We start from the raw sequence: 23,620 nt of genomic DNA, 5'->3' as shown, positions 1-23,620 counted from the left end.
TTCATGGTCTGAAGTGAATAGCAGTCCTACCTTTTGCATAACAAATGCTCATTATATTCTTACTTAAAGCCGTAGATGAAAAACTAAGCCTCCGTTTGTTTGGACAGAATACACTTTCACCTAAAAATTATTTTCCTATAGAAAATGCGATTAAAAATTGATTATCCTTCATTTGGTATGGAAAACTCTAGAGTCTTCTGGACTACGGCCATATCAACAGCTCTGTCTAGTTGGTGTGCCAGAAGGAATGTACCTAGCTGCTACTCTCCGTCTTCCTCTGCTATCTTTTTTGACAGCATCCCTTCTAATTTGGAGGAAAATGGTTTCCCCTAATTGGAAAGTAAATATATCTCCCTGAGTTTTCCTTTTTTTTTTCATCCCGTACAATCCAAATAGAGAAAAGTTTGGATATGAGATTTCCTGTAAAACTCTTTACTCCAAAATAAATAGAGCTTATTTTACCACTTCAATTCACTACCTGTAAGAATCACCTTCATAAGATCTTAAAGCAAATCTTCTAGTGTTTCCTTTCACTGATCACTACTAAGGTAACTCTTAACTTAATTTTGCATTTACAAGACCACCAATAGATCCCGATAGAGCAAATATTGTAACCACTAAGCAAACATATGAGAAAGTTCTTAGAGCAATCCACCATCCTGTCCATGCTTCAATATTTCTCTGCTTCAAGTACATTTCGACAGGGAAATATATTGACAGAGGCCAAAAGATGAGAGCTCCAAGGATCCCCAAGACTTGGTTGAAATAAGGGAATGCTATTGCTAAGATGGTAGTGGATGCAACATAAGCTGTTCGAATACACAGCCTGTAAAGGTTCACTCTTAGAGATGGCAAAAGTGGAAGCTTCAATCTGTGTGAATGGTGGACAAATTCATTGTCAGGGAACTTCCGAGCAAACCATCTATCAACAGCTGCAAAGAGTGGCTGGCTGAATACCTACGTAGGCAGAAAATGCAATTGTATGATCAATATCTGATAAATTTAATTAGGTAATTTAAAAACTTGGAATGTGATATACCTGATATCCTCCAACAAGGTGAAGAACAATGCAAGCATTAGCAATGTCAATCAGCCAGTATGGCTCATAGAATCCTGTCATAAGATTTCCGGGAGTATCAACTCCGAAAGCAGCATAACCAAATCCTCCACAAAGGAGATAAAAGAAGGTGGTCAATGCAACAGATATTGTAGAAGCCTTCTTCATGGTCTCATTTTCTGATGGGGGAGACTTCAGAGTATCCTTCAGTTTAAATCAGATCCAAAAGAGTTAAACTTTTGTTCAAGCCTTGGATTATACTTCTTATACCTCACATATCAAACAGATTACAGGAAAAGAAAAAAAAAAAAAGGCAAAGTAGCACACCTGAATCTCAATAAGAATCAAGGAGTATGGGTAGGCAAATGCTATATCACCTACTCCTTGTGCAACCAGCCATACTTTTTCCATGACAGTTGCGGTGGGTATTCCTTGTATGCTCCCCTTAATCACACCATTTTCTGGAGCAATTAACAGTTCCAAATTACTAAAGTACGAAGAATTCTTCACAGTATTTCAAGAAAACTAAGCTAGCATGTACAAAGTTGTGTGGTAGTCTGATAATGTACGTACCAATAACACGAGCGGTTCCAAGTCCGAGTACAATGAGGGAATAGGAGAAAGACATGATAGCAGCAACTAATGAAAGCCATTTAATGTCATGCATATTTGGTATCTGGGACATAAAAATCTGTAGAAAGCCAAAGATTAACATGTAGTAGGCATCCCCAAAATTGCAGGGTGCCTGATGCCCATGCTTGTGATAACAGTTTGATTCCTGTATTGCTCTGCCAATTAAGATGAAGACAGGTGTAAGATGATACTTGAGAAACAGAAAAGCTGAAACAGTATGTATGCTAATGGTAACAAGTACCTGATGCTGATAGCAGAAGTGATAGTATAAGCAATTCCAATCCCATATAAGTTAATATGAACAAAGAAGCCGCATAGCCAGGCCCTGGTTTCTCCCAAATTAGAGTAAACAGCTTCAAGGTAAGACGGGTTTCGGACAGGGCCGTGTTCAGGGTCAGGAGACCTGTAACAGTTACACAGGAGAAATGCAGAAAGGAGTGTAATGAAGGCGAAGACCAGCATTGCAATGGGACCTGCTATCCAACCCAACTGACTCATACTCCATGCCAAAGATAGTACTCCTGACCCGATCACTCCTGTTATTATGTGTGCTACTGCAGACCATAAAGTCCCTGCAATTTTTATTTTTTTTTTAAATGATCACTTGATGAAATATATATATGCAAATTGTTCAACGATAATAAAAATTGATATATATATGCAAATTGTTCAACAATAATAAAAATTGATAAAGTAATTACCAGTCCTCTTGTGGGGATGTCGTGTTTCCGATGATGGTTGGAGTAATAAAGGGGTGTTTTTACTATCTCCATCTTCTCCCATTCGATCAGATTTTGTTGGGGATACAATTGAATGTAAATGAATTATAGAATAGGCCTTCGGATCAATTGCTATTACTCGTGTTTAGAGTGATGAAAATTTGAAACAAAATATAGTACTCCGTATTACCCTTTTTTTTTTTTTCCGGAGAATTCTAGTGAAAGCAGGAAACGCAACAACTCATAAACTTGTATCAAAAAATGCCTCTCTCCAATGATAGAAATTAGATTTTAGTTACGTGTATTATTTTTGTTTCAATGAGTTACGTTAGCTATTTTATAACTTAATCTTATTATTTAGTACTCACAACACTTGTAGAAAGCAAGTCAAGTATTCCAGTTTTTTTGGGAATATATTACTTGTCCATTATGATTCCAGCCATTCATTAGACCACAAATGTCTGTCGTTTAAGACTGCTAATTAACCTTTCTTCCACCATACACACTTTAAGAATATTCTCTGTTGCCTTTATACAGAGTACTACAGAGTATTTCATATTTTTTTTGGTGCTGCTTATTTTATACTCCGTAAACCTTTTGTCTTTTACAAATCGCGACAAAAATGAGACATGTAAATCAATGACATTTAGTTAATACAAGTTGCGATCTATACCATTAATGATACATAAATACAGATTAAATTAATGACATCGTCTATGAAGTATACTCGCTCAAAGTTATCACAATGATAAATAAGGGAAAAGAAAAGATGAACAAGTTAGTACATCCCTATGATAATCAAATGAACAACAATCTATTCTTTGTGTTAATAGTGTTTAAATTATGGAGATCGGGTTAACGGATAGATAGATAGATGAGAATAGAACCATTGTCTTCATTCTAATTTGGCACTCACAAGCCCTTCCACTGATCCAACTAATGCAACTACACTAACCAGTAAGCAAATAACACTAAATGTTCGGAGCAAGATACCCTTTGTTGTCCAAACATTCATCTTTTTCTGGACAATGTACATTTCTACTGGGAAATATATGGCCAAGGGCCAAAAACCTATGGCCCCCAGCAACCCCAAAACCTGGTTGAAGAACGGGAATATCATTGCTATCCCTACTGTCGATGCAACATAAGCTGTTCTGAAACACAGTCTGAGTAGGCTCACTTGAAGATCAGTGGCCAACAGCGGCAGCTTCACTGAATGGAAATCATTCACAAACCCGCTATTGGGAAACTTTTTAGCAAGCCCTCTCTCCACAAATGCAAATACTGGTTGACTATAAACCTACAACATACCACGGACAACTGAATCTCTCTTTAGAGTTCTTGATCATTGCCATAATTCTATCACATTTAGTGTTATGTCATATGTATATCTGATATACAGAATTTCAATAAAAAGTACCTGATATCCTCCGACAAGATGAACAACTATACAGGCGTTGGCAAAGTCAATGAGCCAATAAGGTTCGTAGAATCCAAACCCTGTCAATATATTCCCAGGTGTATCATTCCCGAAGGCTGCATAACCAAAGCATCCACAAGAGAGGTAAAAGAAGGTGGTGATCAAGACAGCTGCCATTGAGGCCTTCTTCATTGTTTGATTTTCCGGTGGAGGGGACTTCAATGTGTCCTACACTCCCAACCCACAGTATTACATCTCATTAATTAGTAAAAAACATATATTCCTTCATTTGTATTTTGTAGTCACTTATCAGGTACAAATCAACCTGAATTTCTAGAACAATGATTGCATAGGGGTAGGCAAAAGCAATGTCTCCAATTGCTTGAAATGATAAGCTCAATTTCTTCAGAGTAGAACTAGCTGGAACTCCACTAATACTTCCCTTAATTTCTCTATTTCCTGCACTTTCCATGAATTAATATGAGAAAAATTTTGCAATGTCTCTGAGACTCTGGGTAGGAAAGCCAGCCATGCACTGCTGAATTAAAAAATGAATGAAATATATGGGATTGATTACCAATCATGGTAGCAAAGCCGAGGGCTAATCCAATGGTTGAGTAGGCAAATGACATGATGGCAGCCAAAATAGAAAGCCATTTCATGTTGTGTGTTGATAAGTATATTAGGTGACTCGTACTTCGTAGCTTTGTCCGCCCGATCGGGCGGACATTGCCCGGTCTGACCGGGCGGAAGAAGAAGAGGTGCCTGGCAAATTCGTTGAAGAAGCTGCTCTCGCGCCCGACCGGGCGAGCCTTCGCCCGACCGGGCGAGCCTTCGCCCGATCGGGCAGACCTTGCCCGGTCTGACCGGGCGGTGGGGGTTGGATACGTTGAAGCATTCGTATGGAGTTTTCTTCTCGCGCCCGATCGGGCAGACCTTGCCCGGTCTGACCGGGCGGAGAAGGAAAAATACGGAACGCGGATTTTGCGGTTTTAGGTTATCTTATTTTATTATCTTTTTGCCCAAGTATCTTTTAATTAGGGATTAATATAAAACCTCCCTAATATCAGTATTAGGGTGAAGAGAGACAGAGTGAGAGCCGTTCTTGAGAAATACAAGAATCATCTTTGTAATCTTTGCAGTTTATAGTGAAATCATTCGATCTCGGTGCCCGTGGACGTAGCTATCACATCGATAGTGAACCACGTAAATTCTTGGTGTTGTTCTTATTGTTTGCATTGAATTTCTTTATTGTTTTCTTGTTTGTTTTCGACCTTTGCTTCCGCTGTCGCACAACAATTGGTATCAGAGCTCAGGTTCAATCCTTGGAGAGTTTCTTGAAAATAACAATGGCAGGAGATTCAACAATAAGAATTGAGAAGTTTACCGGGAAAAATAGTTTCGGGCTATGGCAAATTAAGATGAAGGCTCTGTTAAAACAACAGCAGATATGGCGTCCGTTGGCTCCAAAGAGTACTACTTCGGAGTCAGGAGACGGACCGACTGACTCGCAGTTAGAAGTTATGGAAGAGAAGGCACACTCTACCATATTACTTAGTCTTGATGATCAAATCATCACGGAGGTGGCTGATCAGGAAACGGCGGCTGGATTGTGGCTGAAGCTGGAGTCATTGTATATGACTAAGTCGTTGACCAACAAATTATTACTGAAACAGCGGTTGTTTAGCCTCCGGATGCAGTCAGGTACTTCCTTACGGGAACATCTAGAAAAACTTAACTCTATTTTGCTTGATTTACGTAATTTAGATGTTAAAATTGATGATGAGGATGCTGCGTTGATTTTACTTGTATCTCTACCGTCTAGCTTTGAGAATTTTGTAGAGTCTTTTGTTGTTGGTAAGGATTCTATAACCTTAGAAGAAGTGAAGGCAGCACTTCATACTAGGGAACTCAGAATGAAAGCTACGAGTGATAATGGGGATAATGGTAGTGGGTTGTTTGTTAAGTCCGGAAAGTCTAAAAAGAATAAGGGGTTTAACAAGGGGAACAATGCTGGGTCGGGTGCTGGAAACGGCAAGGATGGATCTAGTAAAACTACTACTAAAACATGTTATTACTGTAAAGAACCGGGTCACTTTAGGAATAATTGTCCGGTGAGGAAAAACAAGTCCCAGGCTGCTGTAGTTGAAGAGAAACCGAATGAGAGCTATAATTCAGAGGAAGATTTAGCATTAGTCAGTTCTGCTAGGTCTGATGATTTATCTGATAACTGGGTTCTAGATTCGGGGTGTTCGTTCCATATGTGTCCACGTCGAGATTGGTTTGATACATATGAACCTCGCAATGGGGGTATGGTTATAGTCGGTAACAATGCTCCATGTAAGGTCACAGGTATTGGTTCCATGAGGTTGAGGACTGTTGATGGGCGGAGGTTAACTTTGACTAATGTACGGCATGTTCCTGCTTTAGGAAAGAATCTGATTTCATTGGGTACCCTGGATGACTTGGGGTACAATGGTGTGTTTTCAGATGGGGAGTTGTGTATTTTCAGAGGTTCTGAGTTGGTACTTAAGGGTATCAAAAGGAACACCCTCTATGTTTTTGAGGGTGTTACACTGCCTAGTTCTGCGGTTTGCGCATCTGTATCTCACCAGGAGATGACTAAGATTTGGCACATGAGGCTTGGTCATATGGGGGAGAAGGGGATGCAGCTATTGTCCAAGAGGGGTCTTCTATCCGGGGTCAAGGTTGCCAACCTTGAATTTTGTGAGCATTGTGTGTTTGGTAAGAAACACAGGTCAAAGTTCAGCAAGGGTGCTCACATTACTGATGCAGTGCTCGATTACATCCATTCAGATTGCTGGGGTCCATCTAGAGTTGAAGGTATGGGAGGTTACCACTATTTTGTGTCATTTGTTGATGACAAGTCCCGATACACATGGCTTAGGTTGCTTAAGTCAAAGGATGAGGCCTTCAAAGTTTTCAAGCAATGGAAAGCTTTGGTGGAAAATCGACAAGGAAGGAAGATCAAGAAGCTACGAACGGACAATGGGCTAGAGTTTTGCAAAGACGAGTTTAATCAGTTCTGTGCAGATGAGGGTATAGGTCGGCATCATACTGTCAGGAAGACACCACAGCAGAACGGTGTAGCAGAACGGGTTAATCAGACACTGCTAGAGAGAGTTCGATGCATGCTCTCTAATGCAGGGCTTGGGAGGAGGTACTGGAGTGAAGCTGTGTTAACAGCTTGTTATGTCATTAATAGGGGTCCTCATTCTGGAATTGATTCCAAAATTCCGTTTGAGATCTGGAGTGGTAAGTTGCCTAATTTTTCGAATTTGAAGATTTTTGGTTGTGTTGCTTATTATCATGTTATTGAGGGTAAGCTGGATCCACGAGCCAAGAAGGGGTGTTTTGTTGGGTACGGGGATGGTGTGAAGGGGTTTAGAATTTTTTCACCTTCGGAGGGTCGGGTCATTCTTAGTAGGGATGTTACTTTCGATGAAAACACCATGTATTCAATTAAAAATGCAGAGATTTCAGATTTGAGAAGGGAAGGAGACAATTTATTACAGACAGATGGGGTACTTGAGGTACATCAGTCTACCATTGCTGATTTACCTCGGGTACAATATATTGATGATGATGCTGATGTTCCAGTGCCGGGTACTCCTGAACCTGAGATTACTCCTACTCATTCTAACTCTGGGGATGAGGTGGAGCAATCTAATCAGGGGTCATCTAGTCAACCTGACACCATTCTTGAGATGCCTAAACGAGTTATCAAGAAGCCTGTTAGATTGATTGAAGAGATGGAGGGAAGAAATTGCTGTGTTGATGCGATGACAGGTTATGCATTGAGTGTAGCTGATGATGTAGAGTCATTTGAACCTGCCACATATAAACAAGCAATTAGTTGTAGTGAGTCTGCGCAATGGCTTGCCGCAATGGGTGAAGAGATGCAGTCTCTTTACAAGAACAGAGTGTGGGAACTGGTAAAAGTACCGGAAGGGAGGAAGCTTGTGGGTTGTAAATGGATTTACAAGAAGAAAGAAGGGTTGTCGGAAACTGAGCAAATACGTTTTAAGGCTAGGCTAGTTGCTAAGGGGTTCAGTCAGGTAGAAGGGGTTGATTTTGTTGAGATATTCTCACCTGTGGTTCGACATACTTCTATCCGTGTGTTATTGTCAATTGTAGCACATTTTGATCTTGAGCTGGAGCAGTTGGATGTTAAAACGGCTTTCCTTCATGGCGATTTGGAGGAGGAGATTCTGATGAAGCAGCCCGAAGGATTCGAAGTTCCTGGAAAGGAACACTATGCCTGCAGATTGCTAAAGTCATTGTATGGACTTAAGCAATCCCCCCGACAGTGGTACAAAAGGTTTGATTCTTTTATGGTTTCACAAGGTTTTGACAGGAATTCATATGATTGCTGTGTGTATCATAGTAAGCTGGATAATGGTTCCATGATTTATCTTTTGTTATATGTTGATGACATGTTGGTTGCCACAAAGAATAAATCTGATATTGCTAGATTAAAGGAGATGCTTAACTCGGAGTTTGACATGAAAGACTTGGGTGCAGCTAGGAAGATTTTGGGTATGGAGATCTACAGGGATCGGGCTAGAGGTAAGCTTTTCTTGACTCAGAAAAGCTACATTGAAAAGATTCTGTCTCGTTTTGGGATGGAAAAATCGAAGCCTATAAGTACGCCAACTACTGTTAGTTGTAAGTTGTCTTTGTCTATGTCACCTCAATCAGAGGAGGAGTTGTCTTATATGTCTAGAGTTCCATATGCAAACGCGGTTGGTTGTTTGATGTATGCTATGGTCTGTACTAGGCCGGATATTGCGCATGCTGTTAGTGTTGTAAGCAGGTTTATGGCTCGACCTGGGAGGGAACACTGGCAAGGGGTGAAAAGGATTTTTCGCTACCTGAGAGGGACAACTGATATTGGTCTTGTGTACGGGAATGGTAGGGAATGCTTGGTCACTGGGTACAGTGATTCTGATTATGCAGCTGATGTGGATACCAGGAGGTCTGTGACTGGTTATGTGTTCACTTTGGGTGGTTCTGTGGTTAGTTGGAAGTCTACATTGCAGTCATCAGTTACGTTGTCAACTACTGAAGCTGAGTATATGGCTTTAACTTCTGCAGCTAAGGAGTCTATTTGGCTCAAAGGCCTAGTAGGTGAACTGGGTATTGCACAGGATTTTGCTACAGTATATTGTGATAGTCTAAGTGCGATTTGCTTAGCTAAAGATCAAGTACACCATGATCGGACGAAGCACATTGATGTCAGGTATCATTTCTTGCGTACTGACAAGAGGATTAAGGTGAAGAAGATTGGGACTGCTGACAACCCGGCTGATTTCTTCACTAAGCCTGTTCCGTTTAGCAAGTTTAAACATTGCTTAGACTTGCTAAATATTGATTACTACGTGATGTAGTAGGCCCTGAGGGGCGAAGTTGGGGAGCTCCTGGTGTAGGTGTGTTGGCATTAAGGTGGAGCTTGCCCGGGGCTTGTGATGCAGGTGGAGCATTATGAGTTGTTATACTTGGAGACGAGTATGTGATGGGTCTTGGTTGAAGACTTATCGGGATGTATGGCTTATGCATGAGTCCTGCATCGGGTTTGGCTTGAGATGTTTTTCACTATGTCTTGATGGGGTCGTTTGCTGACTACGAGTTCTCGTCAAGGTGGAGATTGTTGATAAGTATATTAGGTGACTCGTACTTCGTAGCTTTGTCCGCCCGATCGGGCGGACATTGCCCGGTCTGACCGGGCGGAAGAAGAAGAGGTGCCTGGCAAATTCGTTGAAGAAGCTGCTCTCGCGCCCGACCGGGCGAGCCTTCGCCCGACCGGGCGAGCCTTCGCCCGATCGGGCAGACCTTGCCCGGTCTGACCGGGCGGTGGGGGTTGGATACGTTGAAGCATTCGTATGGAGTTTTCTTCTCGCGCCCGATCGGGCAGACCTTGCCCGGTCTGACCGGGCGGAGAAGGAAAAATACGGAACGCGGATTTTGCGGTTTTAGGTTATCTTATTTTATTATCTTTTTGCCCAAGTATCTTTTAATTAGGGATTAATATAAAACCTCCCTAATATCAGTATTAGGGTGAAGAGAGACAGAGTGAGAGCCGTTCTTGAGAAATACAAGAATCATCTTTGTAATCTTTGCAGTTTATAGTGAAATCATTCGATCTCGGTGCCCGTGGACGTAGCTATCACATCGATAGTGAACCACGTAAATTCTTGGTGTTGTTCTTATTGTTTGCATTGAATTTCTTTATTGTTTTCTTGTTTGTTTTCGACCTTTGCTTCCGCTGTCGCACAACATTGTGGAAATCAGGTATCTGAGACATTATGATCTGAACACATCCAAACAGCAGCATGTAAATGCCATCTCCATAAGAGCAAGATGCTTGGTGTCCTTGTTTGTGGTAGCAGTTTGATTTTTGAATTGCTCTGTATCATTGGATTTAATTCAAGTGGATTAGAGACTCAGAGTGAAATATAATATAAAAAGAGGATAGACTAGCTTGCTTAATTAGACTCATTCAAGAAAAAATATGAACTAAAAATTAATTAAGCTAATAAATGTAAAACATCCTTTTTCAATGATTCATAGCTCTATTCCCCTTGCTTCTGACAAAGGAAATTGATCTAAGAGTAAAAAAGAAAAGGTCGTCCCTAAGCATGAAAAGATTATATGTTAAAATTAGGAAAGTAAGGAGTGTTGATTTGTATACCTGATGCTGATTGAAGTAGTGATTACATACGCAACAGCGGCACCATACAAGCTTAGATATTGTAGAAAACCACAGAACCATAGCTGTTTCCTTCCTGTACAGTCACTTTAAGACAATCAATGCATCTATTTTATTTTTTTGGTAAAAAAGGTTTGGATGAGGTAGGGTATAATATTTGGATACCAAGTATGGTTGAAACAGCATCCATGTAGGATGAGTTGCGGACACCAGTAACAGGGTTGGGAGACCTGTAACAGTCAGATAGGAGTGATGCAGATACGTAAGTAACGAATGCGAAGCAGAGCAAAGAAAGCGGGCCAACAATCCATCCTAGTTGGGAGGTACTCCATGCCAAGGAAAGAACACCAGATCCGATAACAGCCGTTATTATATGAGCAATGCTCGTCCACAGAGTTCCTGTTAAGTTGGGGATAATTGCAGACTTAAGAGATAGACATTACTGAAGGCAGAGATAGAAATAAGAGTGGGATGGGATTGTAAGATTATTACCGGCTCTCTTTGGAGCATCATCATCACGATCAAAAGAGGAAGTGATGAAGGTGGAAGTGGAAGATATCTCTAGAGAAGTGCTTTTTGCCATCTGATGAATGAGTTATTCTTATTATTATTAATCATACAAATATAACAACTAGTATGGGGAATGGGATTGCAACTTGGGAGTGTGGTTGGTGATAAGTCTCAATCTCCGATCCCACTGCACGTAAGGTCCATATTTGAGCATGTACTCGTAACAATTAACAATTATTGGTCCTGTCTGCGTACATATACTACGTACGTATTACTCAACTTTTACTGCTGTCTGCCTTGGCCTCAAATTTGAAAACGTTAAAGCATATATACAGAATAGTGTTGAAAATTCACTGAAATGGGTTGTCAGCTGCTCAACCTACCAAATATAAGCCAAACGGATATACTCTAACATGCAATATCATAATTATACTTGGCTGTACAAGGGTACTGTTTAAATACTTGGTTATAGATTGAAATTTAAACATAAAGGAGCAAGGGTACTGTGACAGAGTCCACAAATTGTCTTGTTTCATTATTTGAATGACATTTTGCTAATTGTTGGAATAGGAATGCACATGTATAAATTGTTATTTTGGACTTTCCGCATAACATAAGCATCAAAATACACTACAAAATTAGGAATTGTCCTACACAAACACGATACGAGGCGCTTATTACTTGATATACTTTTTCAAATTATCTAAAAAATTCAACCAGTTATTTATTTGCATTATCAAAACTTGAAAGCAAAACATAAGTGAAGATTGTTGATTAAAGTAAATAAACTATTGACAAGAAAGAAAACAAAAACTGATAATCCAATTGAAGAAAACAAAAACTCGATATTCCAATTAACCAAATTACCAAAATGTAAGTGACATATAATCTATCCCTTGATACCCCTTACTTCTTTTTAGGGGTTTTTGTCTTCTTAACCTTTTGCGCTTGTTGTTTCTTTTCTGTAGCATCAGCATCAGTAGCAGCCGTAGGAGGAGTTGCATCGTATTCGTCAGGGGTGACATCCTCTTTCGGTTTCTCCAAAATACCTTCTTCACTATCTTTATCTCCATCCTTGTTGCCAACTGTTTCCTCCTCTTCATCCTCCTCGTCGTCCTTCCGCTGCTGTTTTTGCTGCAGATACTGTGCAGCTGCAACAGCCGCGTCGTCGTCCTCCTCTGTCATCATAGTATCTTCTGCTTTCCCAGCACCGTTACCATGTATGTAAAGGCGATGGCGGATGGAGCGAAACACCCAATTTAAGGTAGATATGCCAGCCAAAGCCATGACAGCTGCAAGAGTAAAGCCTGCAATACAAGTGACCAAAATGAAAGTTGGTATTATCAATAGAGGACTACATATAACCATGATTGGGAACCCAATCGCTGTCAGACTCAGTGTTACTGCCATTGTTATCCCCATTACCACCAACAGTGGACCTCCTACCACCACCGCTGCTGCCGTCGCACCAACCACTCTTCTTAACCACCCAAATGATGCAGTCTTGTCTTCATCATAACTACTAATTGGTATCATCCTTTGTTCATCACTTGCTGCCATTTCCATTCTACTTTTGCTTTCTTTCTTGTAAGTTGTAACAAACAAACTCTCACAGGTAACTAAATACTACCAAGTTATACTTGTGTTGTGAGTTGGTGGCTTGATGCATGCAAGTTTCAGCTAAAAGCTAATGCAGCAACCCTTGAATATATATTTATTTATTTATTTTATGATATAATGAATATATAATAGGCAGCCTTTTGTAAGTGACAACTGACAAGTGGTATATACAAACATGCATATCGCAGGTCTCCGTGTCATTTAACCCTGAATACGTGGGCATCTAATGCACCCCTTTTATGCATGCTCCCTTGTCTTTTACTTTCCAGTGCTTTTTATTTAATCTTCTCTGCATATACGGTGTGTTGCTCCTAATTTGGTTAAATTTATTTTGACAACTTATTTGAGTAATGTAAGAGGGGAAAATTCTAGTTTATTATTATAATAATTTCAAACTTTGTGTACACCAGTATACGTTAACAACAATTTAACTATGAGTGAGTGACAGTAATAACATAATATGTTTATTCTTATTTATACCAAGTATTAACGGAAACATACCCTCAGTTTAGTATTTGTATTCAATTCCAGGGAACAGACTGCAAAATATCCTTAGCTATTAAGATGCAACACACACTTTTTTTAATGCAAGGTTTAGATAGACATGTCAGAATTGGAAAGATTAAGAACAAGTTACTCATATAATAACTCAGCCAAATTCCATGTACAATGATTTCTTGAATTGACCCTTTGATCTATAGGGTTTGCTTCATACCAATTTCCTAACTAGCAGATGTTGCAACTTATCGAACCTGACATTACAAACTAATCTGATGCTGTCCTTGAAGATTTTCATCGTCCATTGCATAATCTAGCAGCATCCTCAACAAATTTTTAGCTGAGATCTAGTCATTCAATCTTTTTTCATGGAAAACTGATTTCCCAGGAGCAACATAAAGATCTCCCGTCATGTATGTAATGCTGAGTACAACAATTATTAAATTTTTTTGTTTACAATTCAATTCTGATATTCCAGGGGTACAATTCCTTTTCTGGAGTTCTTAATGTTAAGGTCAGTAACCCAGAGGCCTTCTCGTAATTAAAATCTATTTCTTCATCATCTACGCAAAACTTTTTTGGTGGGACTGAGGAATATGCCCCAAATGTACCACAACCGCGAGCTTTCAGGCTAATAACAGCGCTTCCTTCTGCCTCATATTGTAAGGCCTTAACTGCACCTCCAGAGTTAAACATTTTAGTCAGCCCAATTGGGGCAAAAATGACACCATTTGACAACTGCTTTGCAGGAACCACTGTGAAAACTTCATATTCTTTGGCTTTCAATGTGACAGGAAGTGATGCATTTTCAGGAAGATATACAACCTCTCCTGCAATAAAATTATTTCAAGTAGAATTGCATAAGCCATCTCACCAATTAATTGACTTGTACAACTCTCAAGGTAAACCATGAAACTGATTTCTATAAAAAGCATACCTCTAAGATGACTATATACAACACAATCTCCATTCCATCCAGCATCAACAATCTTATTAAGATAATTTACATCACGAGCTCTAATGACATCAGTAACTGCATCAGGTTGTTCGTCATGGATTACATTTGTCTTTCCATCCTTACACCAACCAGCTCCTTGGCAGTTGAAAGCCCCAATCACCCCAGTGTAATCATTCATGTTCCATATTTTCAAAAGACTTCACAGGAAAAAGTCATTAAAATACAGACAACAGAACAATGAGAAGAAAACAGGATCACGTACATTTAATATGTTAGGATTTGCCTCAAGGTGGCAGCAAATAAATATTACGGAGTACCTTTTACCGTCTCTAGTAGGATCAGTGAACAAGCTATCCCTGGTGGGTCTCCCAGGCAGTTTGGCCCTCAATATAGAGCCATCAGGAAGTACAAGCTTTCTCAGTAAATCAAAATCATGGTGTCCAGGTTTGTCACTGGATAAATCAACCAGGAAATTATAAATATAGTCATATGGAAAAAATCTAGACTGATAAAAAAGAGTGATTGCTATTCAATTGATTCAAAAAGCAATAACATACCTAACATAGATTGCACAACCACCGACTGCACGAGCTGCTCCATGGTATTCAGCCATAGGGTGCAAGCTCTGCCATGGAAAATTGCAATTTCAAGTTCAATCCAACAAAAATTGAGGATAACAGAAAGAATAGGGGAAAAAGAATCACACTGCATGAACTTACATGAAACATATCCCAGTCTGGCTGCATAAACTCCCCTAGGAAAACTGTATTGTATGCAACTGAAGCAATGTGGATGGTATGTGACGCTGGATCTCTAGGCCAGAAATCATCAGATGCTCTAATAATTGCGGCCCGCTTGGCACTGAAACAGCAATGAACTAAATCAAAATGAATCCTAAAGAAGAAAGACGAAAGGACCTTAAAGAAGATGAAAGTAAAGACTACGATGAGTACCTGTATAAGCCATCAGTGTTGTGGCTCATGCAAGATATTATTCCATTATCGGGGAAATTCTTGGTAATTGAAGTCTCTAAGGCCCTGTGATATTTTCTAGATAGACTGACTCTTCCACCATGCCCAGCACCAAGTGTTTCAAGGACACTTTGGACGTCAACCTTCACCCCATCAATACCAGCTGAGGCAAGGTATGAGTGAAGCTCATCATAGAAGCTGAAAACCTTTTCAGGATTCATAAGCCCAAGTCCATTTTTCATCATGGTTACCAAGGAATTATCCCGATAATCCACATGCTCATTAGATTGAACACCTGGGGATGTTTTTGGGTAGACTAACTTGGATTCGTAATGTTCCATATCAGCAACATCGGGTTTAACACCTCCCCAGTACCCTGTTATTGCATGCCACACATAAACATACCTATAAAGCAGCACAAACTCAATGAATTTTAGAACTGAATAAGGGATTCTTATAAAAAATACAGAGTAGATAGGATGTGAAATAGAAATTGTACATACTTAATCTCATGATCTTCTTTAATTTCAGTTATAATGTCACGGAAGCCATCCTCCACTCTAGATCCTTCTTTACCACTCTTCTGAAATTTGTGATTCTCCTTTATGTTAGTCAGCCTATTAGCAAAACTGCAAAGAAGAAGAAAAATATACATGTTAAAAAGCAACAAGTTGCAGTCAGACCAAAGTGCCCAACTGACAAGCAAGGACACAATACAATAGGTACAAAAATAAGAATAAAAGAAAGAATGAACACTCACTTGGCACAATTATCTTCTTCACATGGAACACTATCGGAATCCATGGCTACCGATTGCCATCCATCATCAATAATAATAAACTTTGGAGAAACTCCACCCTTTTCAAAACTAAATATAAAGAATTGAGGAATACAATCAGTTGACAGATCTACAATTCCAGTCAAGCAAATCATGTCATAGGCACTTAGCTAGGGAGTGTAAAATAGTTAATATCTTTGTAATCCTTCCTTGACTCCTTGTGAGGTAACATTGGTATCAAATGCATCCCAAGTACACCAGCCAAACCAGTTGAGAATATCTGGCATCTGAACCATTTTACATCAAAGAAGTTAATTAGAACAACAATAAGATGTACACAAGTTTATACTTAAATCAGGTAATGGTTTCTTAGTAGAACCTCTCACAAGTACCTTTTTTCTTTCGCGATGACAGAATGTCTGAAGATGCTTCTCTACACTCCTGCAGAAGAATGAGTATTTACATAAAGCATATGACAGCAACATACATGATCAATCAAAATAACACCAAAGGAAGATGAAAGCAAACCAGAAGTGTAGAATTTCCTAAATTATTAGTAGAAAGCTAATGAGAAGGATGTTTGAAGCTTACTTGACGGCATTGGAGACGACATCAAAAGGGTCGGAACCAGCAGCCACATAGAGCAAATGAGTCCCATCAAAATTTTGAACTTGAGGGCATCCTGGAATGCCAACAGTTAGTTATGAATTATGATCATGATATGTAAAATTAATACATTTTTTGACACAAAGGAGTAATATTATATATAGATACCACTTTCAAGGCATATTTGGAGCTCGTCTTGGGCGTTCCCTTGGAGCACAGCTCTAAAATTATGTTCAATGATGGGCAAAAACACAACGTAGGTTGTGGCGGCATTTGGAGCAGAGTTGTTGTTGGCTTCGAGCATCAAGAATTGAGTTTCAAAAGGAATGTCTCTTCCACAATTACCCATTCTCTGAGTCATCCACCACAATTTGAATCTGAATACGCACATAAACCGCAACCCCCTGGGAAAATTAAATCTCCAATCAGATTACGAAATCAACAAACTTTCATCAATAATAATAAATAGAGATGGAGAAAACAAACCGGAGGTTGCCGACGGGGAAGACATGACGGCTTCCTGGAGAATTGGAAGCAACGCCGATGAAAGCTCCGGCAGAAGAAGAATCTCCGGCAGAGTGATGATGTGTTAAAAAGATGTTGTGATCAAGATTGGAGAGCACCTCTTTCCCGAACACCACCAGCTTATTATCAGCCGTAACATTGATACCAGCTCCAATCGTCATCTTCGATCTTGATTATGTTTTCGAGACCACTTCCTCTCTTTTTATACTCACTTTAGCAAAGGGATTCCATATATCAGTATAATTCTACAAATACACAATTCAGATTTTTTAATAAAAAACAATATGGCGGGAATTCAACTCCAATCCAAACTCTTTTTTTTTTTTTTTTTTTTTTTTTCTCGGAAGAAAAGTACACAACTTCTGTAGCTTTTTTATTAGAGAAAATCAAAAGCCAAAAGTAGAAAATACCAACAATTAAAGAAAAAAAAAATCAACGCATTTTCAAGGAAGGCATTAGAAAGTATTGAAGGAAGTTGGGTGACAAATCCAAAGCTAGAGCATCATATTTTCAACAAAATGCTAGATTGTGGAATTAAAACTATAAATAAAATTGAATTTTCATTCTAACAAAATATTTGTTAAATTTCGAAACAATATGAAATGGGTATGGTCAACTCAAATAAAGAGGAAGAGAGTTTGGTCCACAAACAAGGTTTTGAAGCTTCCATACTAAAACCAATTGGCAATAGTAGGAGTTGTTCCTCTACCTTATAAAGTGGAACCACCTCTCATCTGGGCTCTGATACCATGTTAAATTTCAAAACAATATGAAATGGGTTTGGGCAATCCAAATAAAGAGGAGGAGAGTTTGGTCCACAAACAAGGGTTTGGAGCTTCCATACTAAAACCAATTGGCAATAGTAGGTGTTACTCCTCTACCTTATAAAGTGGAACCACCTCTCCTCTTTCTCCAATGTGGGACACTCACAAGTGATACACATTGGGTTCCAACAATATTTAACAAATTAAGCGAAAATAAGAGGCAAGAAGCCAAAACATTTAAGAAATTAAGCCACGATAAGAGGCAAGAAGCCAAATAATTTAAGAAATTAAGCCACAACAAGAGGCAAGAAGCCAAAATAGGCAAATAAAATTAAGAAAACATCATATGTTAAGTGAATTGCTAAATACCGCCAACAATTTTTATCAAACCGTCAACAAAAGTAATGAAGGGACAAAATTACCCTTACTCATCCCCACTTTGCTTTCTCTCTCCTAAATCTATCCAGCCACAGACTTAATCGTCAACCACCGCCCACGCCACCACGACCAACGCCACCACTACCCACTGCACCATCACTGCCTACAACCAACACCACCCACTACACCATCACCGCCAACAAGAACCAAGAGGCAAAAAGGTACAATTTTTTTTTTAACTTGCAACAATCTCCTTATATTTCCGGCAACCACCAACAGTGGGCAGCAGTCAACCACCATTAGAAAATCGATGACCCACCACATTCCCTCATCGCACGAGAAGGTGGTTTTTTTATTCCCGGAGACCAGCCCAACCGACGCTCAAAACCGGTCTCCCGGGACGGTAATCGATTTCCAGCGCTGATTGACCAAGGTAACTGACGTCCAAAATGTTGGGGATTTTGTGTTTTAACAAGGGTCACAAAGATAGCAAACAAAATAAACCAGTAAAATCTTCGAGGCGTGAACGGAATCACTTTCCCAAAAGTATAATTCCGACCCTATACTACAACCGGGTTTCACGGAAATTTTCTTAGGAGATACAACGAAGAACAATTGCAATCACAAGTAGGATGATTACAATTCAATGTAGATAAACCTTTGGATTTATGATGATGATAATAAGTTGCAAAAAGGTTTCAAGAAAAATAAATTTCTGATTATTTTTCTCAAGTTCTCTCCAACATATGTTCTTTGAACATATATATATTAAAGCAAAAACATCCCAACAGCCACGAACGTAACTGTCAAAAGCCAAGCAAAACTTTCATAAAACTGACAGCCTCAAACATCCTCCCTGGCTCGCGCACCCGATTGGGCCTGCCGCCGCCCGATCGGGCTAACTGGAACGTCAGAATTTATCTTCCTCTCGCGCCCGATCGGGCCGTCCACCACCCGACCGGGCGGCAGAGATGATTCCAGAACTGACCCTCGCACCCGATCGGGCGAGCACCACCCAGATCGGGCGGTGAACCGGGCCAACAGCTATTACTTCCCTAAACCATGAAGTGTTCTGCCTACTTTCAACCTTTTTACCAAGGTTAATTAATCTTGTTATTTGCTTTAATAATCTTTTTTAATTAATCTACAACACCATATCCTAAGTAAATTAATTAATTACATGAATTTGTCTCCAATTCTCAAAATAATTCAACAATCCTCCCCCATTTTGAGAATTAAACTAGACTCATTGCAAAAACATCATCATCACAAAACAATCTTATGCATAAATGAAAGTGTACATAGACTTGAACTCCCACTTAGTGCAATATACAATTCAAGAATCTGTATCTATTTGGTATCGTAAAACGTTTGAACCAAAAGCGACACATATTGGAAACTTGAAGATATTACACACACAAGATTAATTACTTAAATACATATTAGCTTGACACTATAAGCCATGTGTCCATATCTATTCATAAGTACATCAAAGCTATGCCCCAATAGCTTCTTGAAGTGGCTAAACTTCATACTTATATAGGTAGATTTCCAAACATGCTCCTGTGACCGAGCAGTATATCAGGAATTCTATTAAGTTAAAACAACCTCTTTTCATCACAGTAAAACCGGAACTTAACCTTGGATGATTTAACAAGTTCCCAATCATCAAATAAGAGAATTGATCTCATTGAACTTAAGACCAAACGTCTTATTGGGCGTTAAGTTGAGATTCTCCTAATTGTGATTACAATGGGGCTCCAATCTAAAATGATTGCCATCCTTTTATTAACATCTCTAACTCATATTTTTTAAAACAACTGGCGAGATAACACTTCGTATGAAAATAAACAATAGTATTTATTTAACACTATCCTTGTTAAGTACTTGATGTAACTATACCTTACACCAATATACCTTAACTCATTATTTTACACTTGACTATATGCCTTAGCCAAAATTACATTGTTATACAATTCATCACTATTAGTGATATTGACTTTTGCAACAAGGAAATCTCATCATGCATTAAAACCCTTAACCATTCTACTTCTTTACCAGCGGAATGTAATGCAATGACCTCCAATGTCTTATAGAATGCACAATGCAAGTTAATTTGCTTCTTTGATGCCCATTACATGACACCTCCTCCATATGGGAATACCATCCACTTGTGAATGAACAATCTCTATTTGAGATCCAACTTGCATCCGAATATCCTTCAATAACCGAAGGATACCCACTAAACCACAAGCCATAATCCATGATTTTCAACAAATACTACAACAAACAATAAACCGTTTGCTAGCATAGCATTAACATATCATTCTAGAATTACTAGTGAGCCTATTCAATTGACCAATCACATAAGTGATATTCGCCTACTTACATAGCTTTTGTCTGATACATGCATATATACCCTTTTGTAACCAAGAGTATAAACTCATAATCACAAAGAGATTATCATTATCCATATAACTTGAATAAATTTCACAAACAATATCAACAAACACTTCATTATAATGCTATCACCATAGAGGCATAAAATTACATCAATAATTAAATTAAACATTGATATAATCAATTACAATAATTCAATACAAAATCCTCATGTCATAGACCATGACACACATTGCATACCTTTATTTTCACCATAGAATATTCATTATTATTAATTGATCAACCATTCTTGACATATAACTCATAACCCTCTAAACCAAGGAATTATATATTCATGATTAATTCACTATAACTACAACATAATTTATCATTGCAGTTTCATTATTCTATTATACCATAGAATAATAACTTGAATCAAATTAATCATCAATTTAACATATGTCATTAACTTTTATATCAAAACAACAAGACAGTAATAAATCTAATAATTATAACATATTAATCACAAGACTATACTTGCCATGATATACAATACCATCACATCACAAAGTGACATATAAACTGCCGGCATACATGCACATATACCTTTGTCAATAATTAAATGACTACTTGGTTTAATTCATGCATGTAAACTTACAATCACAAATAAACCAAAACAAGGTCATTCAACCTTTCATGAATAAGTACCATGGAGTAACACATTATTAGACCATACATAATTCACATTACACGAGTAACCGCTATAAATAACTGCCATAAACGAAACGATATCACTTAGGCCATACAAAGTACAAACCATCAATTGACAACCCATCACCCATGTAACAAGATGAAATAATACGTACTTTGTATAATAAATAATCATGGCTATTAAACCGTCCATACATAGCAAGAATTAACCTTCTATATAGCAAATATATTAACAATACCCAGAAAAACATCTTAAGTATATTATTAACAATGTAAAAATAAACAGTAATTCACACCCATTTCATGAACTATAATAATACTTAGTTCATTCATTAACAAAGTTAAATTGCATGGTTTTAACCAACCATCATGGTTTTAACCAACCATCATGATTTTTACCAATCATCTTTAATGGCATAATTACAAGACAACATATCTCTAATAATAATCAAGACATAATCAATAAACTTAGATTAATTAAACATGTCAAGAATTAACCATAGAGATAAATAATCAAACATATAAATATATTGAATTTTTTTCTGTGGAGGCGGATGCACCATGCTTGGTGCATCCAATGTTCTTTAAAAAAAGGCGGAATTAACATTTAGCTATTCAGTAAAGAACATATAGTTGTTTTGTAAAGAACATATAGTTATTTTATAAAGAACATCCAGTTTTATATGTTTTTTTGTAAATCTAAAGAACATTTGTAATATTAGTAAAGAACATGATAATATTAAAGAACATTATTCATATAGTAAATGTACATTTGGTATAAATGATCATGTATGTATATGAAAATGTACATTTTACTGTATTATAATGTACATTGTATTATATTCTAATGAACATATATGTTATAATGTTGGTTACATGTTTTATGTACATTGTATTATTTGCATCATATAAGTATATGAAAAAAGAACATTTTACTGTATTTCAATGTACATTGTATTATTTGGATCTACAACTTTTTCTAAATTTGTCTATTTGCTTGCTTTCTTTTTCCAAAATATATTAATCGGTTGATCTTCTTCAAGAATTTCATTGTATTTCTCATTGCAACAACAAAATTATATCAAAATCGCAATTAATTTTCAATAAAATCAAATATTACAATTTTCAATCAAATTTATAAAAAACAAACACTCAAACTCAAAATAAACATGTATGAATGTCAAATAAACAAGTATAAATGTCAAATAAACAAGTATAAATGTCGAATTTGGTCTTACCTTTCGTTTTTATTTGTCATCTTGAACAATCTTGGGCTCAAAATTTCGAATTTCTTGAAATTTTGTTTGAGGTTTGAAGAATTTAAATGGGTTTGAAGTTTTGTTTGGAGAGAGAAAGTGAACTTTTGGTAAAAAATTGAAATGACTTGTAATTAATGTATGGTAAAAAAAATTAATTATAGTACTATTTATCTATTTCATTATACAAAATTTCTTTTAAAAAAAATATATATACAAAATTGTTGCATAAAAAACTGATGTACATTACAAATAAACACTATGTTCTTTTATATATATGTCCATGTACATTATAAATGACTACTATGTTCTTTTATATGACCATGTTCATTAGTATATATCTGAATGTTCATTCCGCCTTTTTGTATTTTGGAGCGGATGCACCATGTGGATCGTGCATCCGCCTCCACGAACCAACTATTATAAATATATATTAATCACAAATAAGAAACCTCTTACTTGAATGGAGTGAATTTAATCATATAACTAACTAGAGAAAACCTTCCATCAAACCTTTTTCCTTGTAATTCCACAAGAAATATCACCATCTTCGTTTCCATCTTCATACCAAGATCTTCACCCTCGGATTTGTTCAATTTCTGGAAATTCGTCATCAAACCCTTCACATTTGCCATCTTTGTAGAAATTATACTTTTGGATTGTTGGGGATTTTGTGTTTTAACAAGGGTCACAAAGATAGCAAACAAAATAAACCGGTAAAATCTTCGAGGCGTGAACGGAATCACTTTCCCAAAAGTATAATTCCGACCCTATACTACAACCGGGTTTCACGGAAATTTACTTAGGAGATACAACGAAGAACAATTGCAATCACAAGTAGGATGATTACAATTCAATGTAGATAAGCCTTTGGATTTATGATGATGATAATAAGTTGCAAAAAGGTTTCAAGAAAAATAAATTTCTGATTATTTTTCTCAAGTTTTTTCCAACATATGTTCTTTGAACATATATATATTAAAGCAAAAACATTCCAACAGCCACGAATGTAACCGTCAAAAGCCAAGCAAAACTGTCAGAAAACTGACAGCCTCAAACGTCCTCCCTGACTCGCGCACCCGATCAGGCCTGCCGCCGCCCGATCGG

General features: G+C 37.8%; 3 protein-coding genes across 3 annotated transcripts; all 3 read right to left on the bottom strand.

Moving 5' to 3' along the window:
- Positions 1 to 416: 416 nt before the first annotated feature.
- On the bottom strand, positions 417 to 2,961 carry LOC110707074 (probable amino acid permease 7). The gene is made up of 6 exons (XM_021885107.1): positions 2,392 to 2,961; positions 1,932 to 2,262; positions 1,631 to 1,845; positions 1,385 to 1,518; positions 1,040 to 1,261; positions 417 to 957 (listed from the first exon to the last, which is right to left on the bottom strand). The coding sequence occupies exons 1-6, from the start codon at positions 2,471 to 2,473 to the stop codon at positions 556 to 558; spliced, it is 1,386 nt and encodes a 461-aa protein (XP_021740799.1). The 5' UTR covers positions 2,474 to 2,961; the 3' UTR covers positions 417 to 555.
- Positions 2,962 to 3,054: 93 nt separating this feature from the next.
- On the bottom strand, positions 3,055 to 11,175 carry LOC110707076 (probable amino acid permease 7). The gene is made up of 8 exons (XM_021885109.1): positions 11,052 to 11,175; positions 10,725 to 10,958; positions 10,542 to 10,635; positions 10,134 to 10,257; positions 4,407 to 4,497; positions 4,155 to 4,288; positions 3,830 to 4,057; positions 3,055 to 3,709 (listed from the first exon to the last, which is right to left on the bottom strand). The coding sequence occupies exons 1-8, from the start codon at positions 11,140 to 11,142 to the stop codon at positions 3,305 to 3,307; spliced, it is 1,401 nt and encodes a 466-aa protein (XP_021740801.1). The 5' UTR covers positions 11,143 to 11,175; the 3' UTR covers positions 3,055 to 3,304.
- A 2,127-nt stretch (positions 11,176 to 13,302) lies between these two features.
- LOC110707072 (probable galactinol--sucrose galactosyltransferase 1) lies at positions 13,303 to 17,509 on the bottom strand. Its single transcript, XM_021885105.1, has 13 exons — positions 16,987 to 17,509; positions 16,669 to 16,904; positions 16,486 to 16,576; positions 16,287 to 16,335; positions 16,092 to 16,181; positions 15,877 to 15,986; positions 15,620 to 15,745; positions 15,099 to 15,521; positions 14,865 to 15,006; positions 14,703 to 14,770; positions 14,463 to 14,597; positions 14,125 to 14,342; positions 13,303 to 14,017 (listed from the first exon to the last, which is right to left on the bottom strand). Exons 1-13 carry the CDS (start codon positions 17,184 to 17,186, stop codon positions 13,641 to 13,643), a joined length of 2,265 nt encoding a protein of 754 aa, XP_021740797.1. The 5' UTR covers positions 17,187 to 17,509; the 3' UTR covers positions 13,303 to 13,640.
- Positions 17,510 to 23,620: the final 6,111 nt, after the last annotated feature.

The sequence above is a fragment of the Chenopodium quinoa genome, unplaced genomic scaffold, assembly GCF_001683475.1.
Source record: "Chenopodium quinoa cultivar QQ74 unplaced genomic scaffold, ASM168347v1, whole genome shotgun sequence".
Classification (NCBI taxonomy): domain Eukaryota; kingdom Viridiplantae; phylum Streptophyta; class Magnoliopsida; order Caryophyllales; family Amaranthaceae; genus Chenopodium; species Chenopodium quinoa.
The sequence above is the reverse complement of the archived record's forward strand: the minus strand, read 5'-3'. Positions and strand labels throughout refer to the sequence as shown.

Excerpts from the sequence above, each read along its gene's own strand:
- LOC110707074 (XM_021885107.1), bottom strand. The coding sequence starts at position 2,473 with ATGGGAGAAGATGGAGATAGTAAAAACACCCCTTTATTACTCCAACCA. Across the intron at positions 2,263-2,391 it reads ACATCCCCACAAGAGGACTG|GGACTTTATGGTCTGCAGTA; the intron begins GTAATTACTTTA and ends TAAAAATTGCAG. Across the intron at positions 1,846-1,931 it reads ACTTCTGCTATCAGCATCAG|AGCAATACAGGAATCAAACT; the intron begins GTACTTGTTACC and ends CTTAATTGGCAG.
- LOC110707076 (XM_021885109.1), bottom strand. The coding sequence starts at position 11,142 with ATGGCAAAAAGCACTTCTCTAGAGATATCTTCCACTTCCACCTTCATC. Across the intron at positions 10,636-10,724 it reads TGCTGTTTCAACCATACTTG|GAAGGAAACAGCTATGGTTC; the intron begins GTATCCAAATAT and ends GTGACTGTACAG. Across the intron at positions 4,289-4,406 it reads CGGCTTTGCTACCATGATTG|GAAATAGAGAAATTAAGGGA; the intron begins GTAATCAATCCC and ends TGGAAAGTGCAG.
- LOC110707072 (XM_021885105.1), bottom strand. The coding sequence starts at position 17,186 with ATGACGATTGGAGCTGGTATCAATGTTACGGCTGATAATAAGCTGGTG. Across the intron at positions 16,905-16,986 it reads TTCCCCGTCGGCAACCTCCG|GGGGTTGCGGTTTATGTGCG; the intron begins GTTTGTTTTCTC and ends TAATTTTCCCAG. Across the intron at positions 16,577-16,668 it reads CCAAATATGCCTTGAAAGTG|GATGCCCTCAAGTTCAAAAT; the intron begins GTATCTATATAT and ends TTGGCATTCCAG.